This window comes from Sus scrofa, chromosome 6, assembly GCF_054392235.1.
Source record: "Sus scrofa isolate SSC_HxYL_T2T_F1_AM1 chromosome 6, Sscrofa_HxYL_maternal_Yorkshire_Landrace_v2.0, whole genome shotgun sequence".
Classification (NCBI taxonomy): domain Eukaryota; kingdom Metazoa; phylum Chordata; class Mammalia; order Artiodactyla; family Suidae; genus Sus; species Sus scrofa.
This window is the reverse complement of record NC_139388.1, coordinates 36,438,521-36,454,264: the sequence shown is the minus strand read 5'-3', so window position 1 is coordinate 36,454,264 and position 15,744 is coordinate 36,438,521. Positions and strand designations below refer to the sequence as shown.

Sequence of the window (15,744 nt, the reverse complement as noted above, 5' to 3'; positions counted from 1 at the left end):
AACACTCCCCGAAAGATAGTGGGCGCTCAAGAAATGAGCAATGAAAGAACCAAGCAAGAAACTAGAAATACAGAAAAGATCGAACTTTCTCAGACAGGCTGTAATTCCTCCCCAGGGCAGGAGGCGGCGCCAGTGCTGCGCCAACTCGTCCGCCGGCAGTTCTTGGTCCCTCTGGCTGACCGTCCAACGCTAGGCCCCGAGGCCCGAGCAGGAGTTAGCCAATAGAAAATTGTTTTAATTAAGGGGTCCGGTAGAGATGTCCAATGAGCGTAGCGGGTCTAGGCAAGGGGCGGTGCGACGGGAAGGGGCAGAGGGGAGCGGTTAGAGGTGGGAGTTGGCGCTGCGGGCCGGGCGGGGGCCGTGGAGCTGAGATGCGGACGGGGCCGTGGCGGTGACCCGAGCTGCCGCCCGACATGAACTCGCTGGAGCAGGCGGAAGGTAGAGTGGGCCTCCTTGGCGGCCCGTGCCGGCCTTGGGCTCCTCTCGGAAGCCAGAGGGGCCGGAGTCCGGGAAACCTCGTCCTGAGAGAGGAGGCCGCGAAGGATGTACTGGCGGGGCCGGGAGCTGGGGGGCGCGCGGGCCGGCCCAGGGGCCAAGGGGCAGTCAGACCCGGCCGGGCGCTAGTTCCGGCGCGCGTGTTCTCCGCCGGTGCTGGGGGGCGTTGCGTCAGCTACCCCCCCTCCCATTCCTTCGGCGTAGACCGGGGAGCTTGTTGCCGGGGCTAATTTTCTTTTTTATTATTCCTTACTGAACGTCTGCACTCTGCTTTGTCGTGTGCTGATTCACTTTTTTTTTTTCCCCCCCTTTCCCTCCACGAGTTGTATCCCTAATTCCTGCTGTGGTTTCTGGTCACTGCTGAGTTAAGGGAGTGCTTCTTGATCTCCCTTTTTAAAGTTTAAAAATCACAACTGAAAATGATACCCGGTCTTATTCAGAGGGAGCATCTCGGACGCCCCTGTCCTGTGTAACTAGGCGTCGGCCTGGTGCCACAAAGATCACCTGTAACCTGTTCCTGGGGAGGAAAGGGGAGAGTCTTTCCGTACCCACCCGTTAGATCAGAGGTCCAAAGCGTAGCCATTAGGTAAATATAAGGGTTTGAAGTCGGAGTCAGGTAATTGCAGTCAAATAGGCTTTGGATGGTAGGTAATACGTTCTAATAGGAAGTTATTCGTTCCAACAGATTTAAAGCTCGACCTGATATTGTTTCTCGTGTTTGCAACCCTCACATGTCTAGCTTTTGGCGCTGACTGTGGCTGCTGCTGGTTTTCCACATACCATTCCGAAGCTTCTAAAAGTGAACCAGCCAGTTCCCTTTTATGAGAAATTGGAATTAAGGAAACCTAGTATTTTGTCAAGTATTTAAAAACTGTCATGGTAAACGAAGTAAACAGCGCAGTGATAAATGTAGGTTGGTGTGTAAGAGCTGGAGCAGTTAGAGTATCAAAATTTCATCTTAATAGACTTGAGCCAGTAAGAGTAGCTAATTAGAAAATTGAAATCTCTTTTTACCTAGATCTCAAGGCTTTTGAGAGGAGACTTACTGAATATATTCATTGTTTGCAACCTGCCACTGGACGTTGGAGAAGTAAGTGCCTGAATTTTTTTTAGGGGGAAATAAACTGACAGTTGACATTTTTATTCCTGCCTAGCAATGATTTGCTTTCATGTAAAACTTTCAATTAACAAATGCTTGCATTACTAAACCATAAGCTTTCCTTTTGATAGTTTTCACGTTTGCTCAGCATCATAGATAATGCATTATAGAGAAATGTTAAGAATCTGACTACCCTAAGGGAATAGTCATATTTTGTGTGATTGAATTATTATTTTTCCATTAAAATGCATACACTTTTTTATTAAATAAATATTACAAATCTGGAGTTCCCGTCGTGGTGCAGCGGAAATGAATCCAACCGACTAGGAACCATGAGGTTTTGGGTTCAGTTCCTGGCCTCACTCAGTGGGTTAAGGATCCAGGATTGCCATGAGCTGTGGTGTAGGTCGCAGATGCGGCTCAGATCTGGCTTTGCTGTGGCTCTGGCATAGGCAGCGGCTGTAGCTCCGATTCGACCCCTAGCCTGGGAACCTCCATGTGCCGGTGGGTGCAGCCCTGAAAAAACAAAAGACAAAAAAAAAATTACAAATCTGATAACCAGCACACATGATAATTTCAATAATCTGTTTGACAGTTTTGCAGTTTGCCTACAAACTTTTGAAATAGAGTTTGTTAAGGAAAACCATATTCAACAAGTATTGCAAAAATGATTTGAAATAATTGGAGTTACTGCCCCATGGAAATAGGAAATGCAGAAAAATTGACCAGTGATGACATGAGCAAGCAAAATACTTGGCTAACTTATGTTGGTATAGTCTTAATTTTTTGGATGTTCATTGTTGAAATTTAATCTTTCCCAAGAAGGAAGTACAGCAGCACACATTGAGGACAGAACTTTATTACAAAGTGTTAATTATATTTTGTGGGACCAGAAGAGCACTGTAAAAGATGGGGGTCTTTTTCTTTGTAGAGACTTTTTTTGGCTTAATTTTTATCTAATATATTGGCAAAAATTTTAATCCTGTGCTCTAGGCATTTTCATTGGTCAGAATTCACAAGTAATGATTTTCTCAGATTCTTCAGTGTACCTGTGAATGACCCCCCCAAACCTTGTTTCAGTGTTACTTGAGAATCTTTTAAAATGTGTATGATGTTCTAGCTTATAAAGTTTTATTGTATTTCTGTTGGTCTTTGAAACTTGATCTCTACGATTTAAAAATGTATACATCCCAACTAAAAGGCAGTGATTGTCTTGATCCCCAGAATTGTTTTCTGTTTTTGGTTTTTTTTTTTTTTTTAGAGCAGCACCCATGTCATATGGAGGTTCCCAGGCTAGAGTGTAGCTGCTGTCCTACGCCACAGCCACAGCAACACAAGATCTGAGCCTCGTCTTAAACCTACACCATGGCTCACGCCAACACCAGATCTTTAACTCACTGAATGAGGCCAGGGATCGAACCTGTGTCCTCATGGATGCTAGTCGGATTCATTAACTGCTGAGCCACGATGGGAACTCCAATCCCCAGAACTGTAACTACATCTTGGTGCCCCTTTATTGTTTAAATTTTCTAATGATCTATTTAGAATTTCTAAAACATTTGTAGCTTAGTAAGGAAAAAATTACACTGTCAGTAATTTCTACCCTGACCTTCCTTAAGTCGCTGGAGGAAAATCTGATATTGATTGATGTGCTCCATCCTTTCTAACACGGACCTTTGTTTAGTTCAACAAGAGGCGGTTGTCTGCAACCCAAAATCCTTTAGTCCAAACTCTCAGTGCATTCATAAAGGAGTCTTTTATTTTTCATTTAAAAATGAGGTTTTGGTTTTGCGGTTTGTTTTTGTTTTAATTAACAAGATCTGCAAAATTAGCATAAAGCACATTGAAAGTTACGTAACAAAATCTCTTACCATCTCTGTTCTGACTGCTTTTAATTGCATTAATCTTCAGAAATTCTGACTAAAGTCATAAGGGGGCACTGTGTTCCTCAATTACTCAAGTTCACATAGTTTTAATGAATTCCTCAAGGTCAAATGGCAAGTCTCTTAATTTCTGAGTTGAGTACATTTTTCATTTAATGAAGTGCTGCATCCTTCGGCTGTCACGTATGAGGAACTGGTGGTAGTATCATTAATATAGCTTATTTCCGTACTAATTTCGTGTTTATCTTTCATCAGTGCTTCTTATAGTGGTATCTGTCTGTACAGCTACTGGTGCCTGGAACTGGTTAATAGATCCCGAGACGCAAAAGGTAGAAATTTTGATTTAAAATCTTTAATAGATTAGGTGAGATAATGGATATAGCAGTGCTTTGTTCATTGTAAAGTAGTTAAATGCTATCTATTACTACTAGTTCTGATATTAACCATTATATTAAAATATGGCTAATCTTAATTTGCTTGAGGAAAACTTTGGCTGGCTGTTGTAGATTAAGTATCTTTGCAGAAAAAAGACCTGAGAAATATTACTTCACTGAATATATAACTTAGTCATTTCTGAACTTGTGTATAGCTTTTACATATTTCATTTTTACATATTTCATTGTAAACATTGTCTTTGTTTTGTTCAGTTAGTGTCATCAGTGCCAGCTTAAAAAATATAAAAACAGGAGTTCACATCATGTTATAGCGGAAACAAATCTAACAAGGAACCTTGAGGTTTTGGGTTCAGTCCCTGGCCTCGCTCAGTGGGTTAAGGATCCAGCATTGCCACGAGCTGTGGTGTAGGTCGCAGACACGGCTTGGATCTGGCTTTGCTGTGGCTATGGTGTAGGCCGGCGGCTGCAGCTCCGATTAGACTCCTAGCCTGGGAACCTCTGTGTACCACTGGTGTGGCCCTAAAAAGACAAAAAGAAAAGTATAAAAACATTTTTTTCTATGCGTTATCATTATTAATGCCTTTCCTTAAAGTATTTGAGGTGATTTTTCAGAAGACATATGTAGTAAAGTAGCAAATATAAATGTAAAGAATAGCCAGGATGAGGAAAAAAACATTAGATTTAGAGATTAAAACCAGGAAGGAGTTGTTCCCATCTTGGCTCAGCCATGAGAACCCAACTAGTATCCATGTGGATTTGATCCCTGGCCTCACTCAGTAGGTTAAGGATCCCGTGTTGGCTGCGAGCTGTGGTGTAGGTTGCAGATGCAGCTTGGATCTGGTGTTGCTGTGGCTGTGGGTGGCAGCTGCAACTCTCATTCATCCCCTAGCCTGAGAACTTCTCTATGCCACAGGTGCGGCTCTGAAAAAGAAAAAGAAAAAAAAAAAAAAACCCAAGACGGAAACCAGGTCACTGAAACCATAGGACATGTGAGCCAGCAATATTGCCAGGACTGAATTATAAATTAGTCTCTAAAGTCACAGCCCTTCCATTGTTTTCATTGCCTCTCAAGAGAACCATGTGAGTTGCTTGAGCTAGCAAAGCTTTCCTTTCTAAGCATTTATCTTTTTAAAAAAAATTTCTTGCCTGAAGTTTAATATAGGAAACAGATCTCCCATTGGGCACTGTTTAAGAATATCTCTGTATCAAATGCATCAACAGCTTCCATGATGTTATTTCTTAAAACATCTGCTGATGAAAGCTGATGTGTGTTTCTCAAATTTCTACCTCTTTGTAGAACCAACTTGTCTTAATTTCAAGCTTGGGCTTTTTTATGTTTTTATTAATTTTTTTTTTTTGCTTTTTAAGGCTACACTCGCAGTGTATGGAAGGTCCCAGGCTAGGGATCAAATCTGAGCTGCAGCTGCCAGCCTACACCACAGCCACAGCAACTCAGGATCTGAGCTGCATCTGTGACCTACATCACAGCTCATGGCAACATCAGATCCTCAACCCATTGAGCGAGGCCAGGGATTGAAGGCAATTCCTCATGGATACTAGTTGGGTTCGTTTCCTCTGTGCCACAATAGGAACTCCCCACCAACGTGGGCTTTTTTATTAGAGAAAAAGTCATCTTCAATTTTTCAGTGAAGTTCCCACCCCCTCTGCCCCCATTTAGCTTTATTTAGGTGATAATGATGCTGTAATTTTACAGATCTTCACCCCCTTTCCCTTTTAAACTATAATCAGGTAAACTACTTGCAATAGCTTTATTTGCAACCTTTTAGGTTGTATAGAAAAAAACACATAATACAGCTTTTGTCAGAGGTATGAATGGCAGTTCAGAAAACCAGCAAGTTACTTAGCATGTAGTCTTCCTGACTTTATCCACTGAGGTGGAGATTTAAAGGGGTAGGAAGCAGGGGAGGTTAGTGATGGGATTTCATGTTAATGGAGGGGTTTTGTGACAGGAAACTCTCCTGTGTGTTCATTTATAAAAATCTGATTTTAAGGCAGCACGTGGTACTCATCTTCAAGGGGAGAGTGAAGGAAGCTGGCAAGAAGATTGAAAAAGGTCCACCTTGGGGAGTTCCCGTCGTGGCGCAGTGGTTAACGAATCCGACTAGGAACCATGAGGTTGCGGGTTCGGTCCCTGCCCTTGCTCAGTGGGTTCACGATCCGGCGTTGCCGTGAGCTGTGGTGTAGGTTGCAGACGCGGCTCGGATCCAGCGTTGCTGTGGCTCTGGCGTAGGCCGGTGGCTACAGCTCCGATTCGACCCCTAGCCTGGGAACCTCCATATGCCGCGGGAGCGGCCCAAGAAATAGCAACAACAGCAACAACAACATCAACAACAACAACAGACAAAAAAAAAAAGACAAAAAAAAAAAAAAAAGAGTTACATGAAAAAGGTCCACCTTGGGAAATGAATCTGACTTCTGATTGGGAAAAATATGAGCTGATTTCAGCAATTTGAGATCTTAGTAAAACACAGAATTAAATGTAATTTGAAATGGGCCCAAAACTCTGTAGTTAATGTAATTATCTAAATTAGGTGAGAGTATAACTATTAGCCTAAGGGTTGGCTCTTTATATTTCGATGTTTAGTAACCTCAAAACTGACAAGACAAAACAGCACTTGTGTCTGTAAGAGGAGCGGCAAACTCAAAAGCTAGTGGCTAGCTGGAAGGACCCGAGGAGAGAAGGAATGTGGCAAACTGCAAAGTACATGGATGATCGAACTGAAGGAGGAAACTGTTGCTTGGATGCAGTTGACAGTTGTCAGGGAGAAAGGAAGGTTGCTACTGACTCACCTAATTAAAAATACAACGAATACACTCTATGTGCTAACATTGCAGGCCACATAAAGCATAGATGACCTGGGGGGATTACACAGTCCTTAAAGGTTTTAGAAAGACTATGTTGCTCTGGAACCTTTCTTCAAGGTCTCATCCTTCTAAGAGCTTCTTCCTTCCTGATGTTTTCAGCCTGTCATGTCTTCACTTGACAAATTTATTTAACTGGTACCATGCTGGGCCATCCACTTGGCTCTTTTCACAAGTTTAGTTCTCTATCTTAAAACACGTACACATGGTACACATATCTTAGTATGAGAATGGAGTGCAGATACCCTTAGTTTGGCTCTATTGCTCCCATCTTGTTTCTAGTCCACTTGATTTCTTTTTCTAGACTCTAAATATTTAATTCCCTCAGTCAACATTCTTGTTCCCTAGTAGTCTGGCCAGTGCTTACTCCTGTTCCGATCCTGGACCCTGGGCCTTTGTCTTTGTATATTCTTTTTTTTTTTTTTTTTTTTTTTTTTTTTGTCTTTTTGCTATTTCTTGGGCCGCTCCCGCGGCATATGGAGGTTCCCAGGCTAGGGGTTGAATCAGAGCTGTAGCCACTGGCCTACGCCAGAGCCACAGCAACTCGGGATCCAAGCCTCGTCTGCAACCTACACCACAGCTCACGGCAACGCCGGATTGTTAACCCACTGAGCAAGGCCAGGGACCGAACCCGCAACCTCATGGTTCCTAGTCGGATTCATTAACCACTGTGCCATGACGGGAACTCCAAATTTTTTTTTTTTTTTTTTGTCTTGTATATTCGTAGAATTGTGTGTGGTCTTGTTTTCTGCTATCATCTCATTATGCCCTGATCTGAACTTAGCCCTTTGTTTCTCTTGAGCCCTAATTTTTTCCCCCCGCTTGAGTGTTCTGTGGCTATCTTAATCTCAGTAGTTTCAAAACCAAATTCATGTTTTGCCTGTTTAGAGAGAAAGGGTGATGCTGGAGCTGAGTATGAGGTGGCTATATAGGAGTTAGCCAGGTGGAGAGGACATAAGGAAAATGATACCCTAGATGTGAAAGTGTGACAGGATATGATTAGACCGACCAGGTTTTGAGTGCAGGGTGTGCTGAACTTGGCTTTTTTTTTTTTTTTTTTTTTTTAAAAAGGGACCACAGGTCCAGCCTATGGAAGTTCCCAGGCTAGGGGTTGAATTGGAGCTACAGCTGCCAGCCTACACCACAGCCAGAGCAACTCGGGTCCAAACCCCATCTGCAGCCTACACTATAACTCCTGGTAACTCCAAATCCTTAATCTACTGAGTGAGGCCAGGGATCGAACCTACATCCTCATGGTTCCGCTGAGCCACAGCATGAACTCCTTTCTTGCACTTTTAAAATTATTTCTCACTAGCAAGAGTTTAGTAAATATTTTTGGTAGGGCACTTTTTGAATTACAGGAATGAATTTGTAATTGGTTCAAGTATTTTGGATGAATGAAGGGAATATTGCTATATTGTCTTGCTATTCTGAACATATAAAACATTTCAATTTTTATTGTATGGCAATGTGCAGAACTAGGACAATTGAAAGTCTTCAAAATTTCGTATAGTTTAGATAATTAAATGGTACGTGTATGCACAAATGGGGAGGTAGGAATCAATATTCTGAGGTTTTTAACATTTTTGTATTTCAAACTCTTCTTTTACAGGTGTCTTTCTTCACATCGTTATGGAATCATCCATTTTTCACGATTAGCTGTATCACTCTAATAGGCTTGTTCTTTGCTGGAATACACAAGAGAGTAGTTGCACCGTCAATGTATCCTTTACTACAAATTGAGTTCTTTTCTCAGAACTAAATTAAAGTACCTTTTAATGATCTCTAGGTGTTGTTAAAAGCTTACTCTTGAAATTTAAATTTTCCTTTGACCACATTTATTCAGTATAGCTGCTCGATGTCGAACTGTATTAGCAGAGTACAATATGTCTTGTGATGATGTAAGTATTTTTTTTTTTTGTCTTTTGTCTTTTTTTTGTTGTTGTTGTTGTTGTTGTTGCTATTTCTTGGGCCGCTCCCGCGGCATATGGAGGTTCCCAGGCTAGGGGTTGAATCGGAGCTGTAGCCACCGGCCTACGCCAGAGCCACAGCAACGCAGGATCCGAGCCGCGTCTGCAACCTACACCACAGCTCACGGCAACGCCGGATCGTTAACCCACTGAGCAAGGGCAGGGACCGAACCCGCAACCTCATGGTTCCTAGTCGGATTCGTTAAACCACTGCGCCATGACGGGAACTCCAACATTTTATTAACCAATCGATTCTGTGGAATATTCATTGTAGCATTACTTCTAAGGCTTTCTTTCTTTTTTTTTTTTTTTTACACATTTTAACATCTCTGAAATTGAAATGCATCTAATCAATGGTGTCTTTTTTTTTTTTTTTTTTTTTTTTTAGGGCTGCACCTGTGGCATATGAAGGTTTCCAGCCTAGGGGTCTAATCGGAGCCACAGCTGCCGGCCTATGCCACAGCCACAGCCAAGCAGGATCTGAGCTGCATCTGCAGCCTACACCACAGATCACAGCAATGCACTGAGAGAGGCCAGGGATCAAACCCAAAACCCCATGGTTCCTAGTCGGATTCATTTCCGCTGCGTCACAATGGGAACTCCCCTTTAAAAGAAAAGAAAAAAAACAGATTAGATAGATTGTAGACGCGGCTCAGATCCCGGATCCCCAGTTGCTGTGGCTCTTGGCATAGGCTGGTGGCTACAGCTCTGATTAGACCCCTAGCCTGGGAACCTCCATATATGCCACCAGTGCGGCCCTAAAAGGACAAAAAGACCAAAAAAAAAAAAAAAAAAAAAAAAAACTTAATTATGAAAATTTAAAAATACTAAAAAGTAAGGAAAAGAGTTAAATGAACTCCCATGTATCATCTGCAATAAATCAACTCGTGGCCATTCTTTTTTAATTTTTTTTATAATGATTTTAATTTTTTTCATTATAGCTGGTTTGCAGTATATGGTGGCCATTCTTATTTCATGTGTACCCTGTCCACCTTCCCTTCATTGGATTATTTAGAAACAAATCATTGGTGATGTCTTTTACCCTCAATCAGCATGTTAGTAGCACCTCATTTTTTTCATGTGTGTCAATATAAATCTGTAGAAAACAGTCTGAAAGAATTCATGCTAAAATTGTTTTCTTCCCTAGAGGGCTAGATCTGAAGTAGAAAGGATTATTTTAGCTTAATATGTATTGTTTGAACTTTTTACAGTGAGATTACATTAATATCTTAACTCATGTAATTTAAAATAGTTTAAAGTAGGAGTTCCCTGGTGGCTCAGTGGATTAAGGATCCAGTGTTGTCACTGCTGTAGCTTGGGTGTGATCCCTGGTTTAGGAACTTCATGCCGTGGGTGCAGCCAAAAATAAAATAAAGTAGATTTTTATTTGTGTGTTTGTTTTATCTTTGGTCACTCCATAGCAAATGGAGTTCCTGGGCTAGGGATCAGATCCAAGCCACAATTTCGACCTCCGCCTCAGCCATGGCAACATGGCAACACCGGCTCCTTAATCCACTGTACCTGTCCAAAGATTGAAGGGGATTGAACCTGCATCTCAGTGCTCCAGAGATGCCACCAATCCTGTTGCCCCACAGGGGGATCTCCAAACCATAGGTTTTTTTTAATTTTATTATTTATATTTTTGAAGGCAGCACCCACAGCATATGGAACTTCCTGGGCTAGGTGTCGAATTGGAGCTACAGCTGAGGTTATAGAAACATTGACACTGGATCTGAGCTGCGTCTGTGATCTGTGCTACAGCTTGAGGCAGCACCAGATCCTTAACCCACTAAGCTAGGCCAAGATCAAACCTGCCTCCTCAGAGAGACACTGTCGGGTCCTTAACCACAAGGGGAACTGGGACCATGATATTTTTATACATTGGAATACTGTGTATTTCATAGCAATGTAAAAAGATACAGACCACTGAAACATAGTAACATGGATGAATTTCAGAAACATATTAAGTAAAAGCAGCTGCAAAAGCACACACAGTGTGATTCCATTTATCCGAAGATCAGTGGTAGGCATCATTAACCTTTGGTAAGCATTTAGGTGGTATAGGGAGTGGGGATACCATTGACCTTGGAAAGGAGCTTGGAGGAACTTTCTGGGTGGTGGTGTTCTCTAGCATGATTTGGGTGATGACTACGTGGGTGTATATATTTGTTAAAACTCATAAAACTACATAAAATTTGAGCATTTTATTGTATATAAATTATACCCAGTAAACAATAGGAAAATTAGTATCAAAGGTCCACCAAGCTATCAAGGAATTTCCAAAAATTAAAGTGAGAATTGAGAGGTAGCCAGAATCCTGACAACACTTTTGACCTGAGAGTGATAATAAAATGTGTTGTTTATGAAGTTCCCGTTGTGGCCCAGCAGAAATAAACCTGACTAGTAACCGTGAGGTTGCAGGTTCGATTCCTGGCCTCGCTCAGTGGGTTAAGGATTCAGCGTTGATGTGGCTGTGGCATAGGCTGGCAGCTGCAGCTCCAGTTCGACCCCAGCCTGGAAACCTCCATGTGCCTGAGGTGTGGCCCTAAAAAAAAAAAAAGCAAAAGAATAAAATGTGTTTTTTGGTTGTTTTTGTTTTTGTTTTGTTTTTTAGGGCCACACATGTGGCATATGGAAGTTCCCAGGCTAACAGTATATGAGTGTCTATTGTTCCAACCATTGGTTTACATTCTAATTTGAGGAAATTAAAATTTTAATGTTAGAATTCTGCTGTGTTACAGTTGGTGAAGGATCCAGCATTGTTTCTGTAGCAGCTTGGGTCACTACTGGGGCGTGGGTTTGATCCCCAGCCTTAAGGAGCCAGTGTTGTTGCAGGTGTTGTTGCATGGATTGCAGCTGCAGCTCTGATTTGATCCCTGGCCTAGGAAGTTCCATATGCCACAATTACAGCCCCAAATTTTTATTTTATTATTTATTTATGTCTTTTTAGGGCCGCACCCGCGGCATATGGAGGTTCCCAGGCTAGGGGTCTAATCAGAGCTGTAGCCACTGGCCTATGCCACAGCCACAGCAACGCGGGATCTGAGCCGCGTCTGTGACCCACACCACAGCTTATGGCAATACCGGATCTTTAACCCACTGAGCAAGGGCAGGGATCGAACCCACAACCTCATGGTTCCTAGTCGGATTCGTTAACCACTGTGCCACAACGGGAACTCCTGTATGTGCATTTTAAAGTACTAAATATTTTAGAAGAAAGTTCAACACAAGGAAATTTTTAAAACATAACTTATTAATAGCTTAATCTTGACTAAATATGGAGAGGTGTCCTAATGCCCTTTGAATGCCCTTTAAAGTTTCTAAATAAGTAGTGTTTTTAATAAAACTGTGTATTTTTTAAACTTTTTTTTTTTTCTTCCATTTTTACAGACAGGAAAACTAATTTTGAAACCTAGGCCTCATGTTCAATGACAATCCGCATTCATTGTTCTGGGACTTAAAACAACCTTCCTTGGGATGAGTGATACAGCAGAAAGCCATAAAGGATTCCTTTTGCAGTTGGATATGTGAAGGTCATAGCAACAATGGACAAGAAGTGTGCAATATTCCCCAGAACATCTTCCTGATGATGACTCACGCTATCAGTACTTTGGTACTTTTGATTATCTGTGTTTCAGTATTAGTGTCACTTTAGTACTTCAGGTCCTGCAAGGAGTTTTGCAGATGAAGTATGTATGTATGTTACTAAGTTAAACTTAGAAACAGAACCTCATCCAGTTTTTATAATGTATTTTTGCAAACTACTGTAAATAGCAAATCAATGCCAATGTTAAGGAGGAAATGTTATGTGGACTTTGTTCTGCACCAGTATTTCAGGAACATCTGCTTGCCGTCTCCACAGCTCTTTAAAACCGGCTATTATGTATAGCTGTGCCTTTCACTCTTTTAATCATAGTGCAGGAAAAGCACCAGATTGAGCTTAGACTGAGGAAGACTCATCTCCATTATGTTGTAAGAAATTGTAGCTGTTTTGAGAAATAGTTTTTGTTAAACCAGAATAGTGAACTTCAGCCACTACAGTGATACTTTCCAGTTTGCTGTTTTCACTTAATATATGCTTATTAATATATACTTTCATTTAATATACTTGATATTTTTTTAATGATTTTAAGAACACTCCAGAGGCTTCTGAATAGACAAGTTTAGTTCCAAATTATGTATTATCTGGGAATGTGATCGTCATTGTTTTAGATAATTGGATTTTATGCTGCGGTAGGCGTGCTGTTGCAGTAGTATTGTGCAGGTGTGATTGATCATTCACTCCATCACAAGGATAACTTGGGAGCAGTGCCACAAACCAGTCTTCAATTCTCACTGTTTAGAGAGTGTTAATGACATACTGTGTATGCATATTAGCCACATAGACTATAATAACCCTTAAAATTAAACTATTGGAATTGCTGTAAATATTTTAAAGAACTGGAGGTGCCTTTTACCTGTTTATTAGAAGATTTTGAAAAGGTTTAAATTATTTCATGAGCAGTCTTTTACATTTCATTTAACGAAAGCTAAAAATTCAAAGACAAGACAAAAACTTTTTAATAAGACTACATTTAAATGTGTTCATCTTGGCTTTCACGTGTATAAAATTTCATCCTTGGAACTGCAGCAATAAAACCCTCTGCTCCTACGAAGTCTTAAGAGGGTATGATGTATATTCTGCATTGTTTTATTTTCTGTAAATTTTGTAGGTAAATATGTGCATAAAAATAAATACTTTATATATACTTAGTGATTGGGTTTTTTCCTTGGTTTATTGTAAGTCTGGAACTGAAAATTTTTTTAAAGCATACTGTGTCTGTCAGATACAGGCTAGTTCCGAAGGAGATATTTTATTCCAGTGTTGTGTCCAGTAGAGCAGGTTTCAAGTAGCATTTGAAGGTACCCAGTTGATTAGGCTGTGAACACTTTTAATAGTTTTTACTCATCGTGGTCTGATATTTAGTGCTTAATCAGGAAATGCAAGTTTTCTCAAAAATTGAGCTTTACAAACTTGAATTGCTGGTTTCCTGCAAGAATAGAATGCTAAACAGGGATCTTACATGTCCTAAGTCCTTTTTGGGATTGTCACCTACTTTGTGTATTTAACAAAAGCCTTGACTCTCCTCCCCCAGCAAAGTATGACTGTGTACGTGTACTGAGCATGTACTTGGAGAGGAGTACAGGATTTCCTGATGCCAGACTACTTGGAATTCATTGGCTCCAAGAAAGAAATTTTTGTTACAGTTCCAAAGATTTTTCACACTTTTACTTCTAGCAGAACAAATTCATTTTCCAAAAAAGCCTTTGCCCTGCTTGAAATGGTCTAAGGACCCTTGCCAGGTGAGCTTCTCATCACCAGCACCCTCAGGCTCTCATAACCCTTCGTACTAGTAGGACGTTCCTGTCAAGTCCAGTCCTCTGACTTTACAGGCGGGGAACACAGTCTTGATTTTCACAGAGACTTTACTCTGGATCCCCATGACTTAACTGAAGACAGAACCAAAACCAAGTCTTTGACTTAGATTGAAAGGAGTTTTGTGTTTGTGTTGATCTCAAAAGTCATAAGGCGTAAGAGTGTGACGGTTAAGAATGCAGACTCAGGAGTTCCCATCGTGGCGCATCGGAAGTGAATCCAACTAGTATTCACAAGAGTGTGGGTTTGATCACTGGCCTCACTCAGTGGGTCAGGGATCCTCCATTGCTATGAGCTGCGGTGTAGGTCGTAACTTGACTCGGATCCCGAGTTGCTGTGTCTGTGGTATAGACCAGCAGCTGTAACTCTGATTTGATCCCTAGCCTGGGAACTTCTATATGCCTCGAATGAGGCCCTAAAAAAGAAAAAGAAACAAACAAAAAAAGCAAAGTAGATTCTGGAATTCCCTTTGTGGCTCAGTGGTAAGGAACCCAACTAGTATCCATGAGGACGCAAGTTTGATCCCTGGCCCTGCTCAGTGGGTTAAAGATCCAGTGTTGTGGGAGTTCCCGTCGTGGCGCAGTGGTTAACGAATCCGACTAGGAACCATGAGGTTGCGGGTTCGGTCCCTGGCCTTGCTCAGTGGGTTAACGATCCGGCGTTGCCATGAGCTGTGGTGTAGGTTGCAGACGCGGCTCGGATCCTGCGTTGCTGTGGCTCTGGCATAGGCCGGTGGCTACGGCTCCTATTCAACCCCTAGCCTGGGAACCTCCGTATGCCGCGGGAGTGGCCCAAGAAATAGCAACAACAACAACAAAAGACAAAAAAAAGACAAAAAAAAAAAAAAAAAAAAAAGATCCAGTGTTGCCATGAGCTGTGGTGTAGGTCACACAGTATAGATCTGGCATTGCTGGCTGTGGTGTAGGCCAGTAGCTGCAGCTCCACTTGGACCCCTAGCCTGGGAACTTCCATATGCCACAGGTGCAGCCCTAAAAACACTCAAAAAAGCTTGGGATTAACATATACATACTATTAGAAAATAGATAACCAACAAGGACCTAGTATGTATCAGTATTTTATGGTATAAGTGAAATGAATCTGAAAAATGTATGTAACTGAATCACTTTGCTGTATTCCTGAAACTAACACAACATTGTAAATGAGCTATACTTCAATAAGAAAAAAATCATGGAATGAAAATGTAAAAAAAAAGAGGAACTGGACTGGGCATTTTGAGGAGACTGAGCTAAGCATCTTTCTGCATGACAGATGCTCTGCCTTCATCAGCAAGTAAAGTGGCTCTATCATTTCCTCTCTGTTGAAACCATAGAAACAGTCTCATTCTTTTTCCTGACTAAATGTTTTGTATGCTTTGCATTAGGAAAGTATAATTTTTATCTCTTCCCCTCTTTTTTTCCCACTGAAAACAGGAGGTGCATTTTGTCTGCATCATAAAAAACAAATGTTTTAACTGATTTATTTTGAGGAGGCACATGGAGGTTCCCAGGCTAGGGGTCCAATCAGAGCTATGGCTGCTGGCCTGCACCACAGCCACAGCAATGCAGGATCCGAGCCATATCTGCGACCTACACCACAGCTCATG

General features: G+C 41.5%; 1 protein-coding gene across 1 annotated transcript; it reads left to right on the top strand.

Annotated features, from left to right (window-relative positions):
• The first annotated feature begins 301 nt into the window (after window positions 1-301).
• On the top strand, window positions 302-13,477 carry CNEP1R1 (CTD nuclear envelope phosphatase 1 regulatory subunit 1). Its single transcript, XM_021094221.2, has 6 exons — window positions 302-438; window positions 1,514-1,585; window positions 3,733-3,806; window positions 8,368-8,477; window positions 8,602-8,656; window positions 12,116-13,477. The coding sequence occupies exons 1-6, from the start codon at window positions 414-416 to the stop codon at window positions 12,155-12,157; spliced, it is 378 nt and encodes a 125-aa protein (XP_020949880.1). The 5' UTR covers window positions 302-413; the 3' UTR covers window positions 12,158-13,477.
• Window positions 13,478-15,744: the final 2,267 nt, after the last annotated feature.

Bases quoted from the DNA above. Each gene is read 5' to 3' on its own strand.
- CNEP1R1 (XM_021094221.2), top strand. From the start codon at position 414: ATGAACTCGCTGGAGCAGGCGGAAG. The intron at 1,586-3,732 runs GTAAGTGCCTGA...ATCTTTCATCAG, and splicing joins TGCCACTGGACGTTGGAGAA to TGCTTCTTATAGTGGTATCT. The intron at 3,807-8,367 runs GTAGAAATTTTG...CTTCTTTTACAG, and splicing joins TAGATCCCGAGACGCAAAAG to GTGTCTTTCTTCACATCGTT.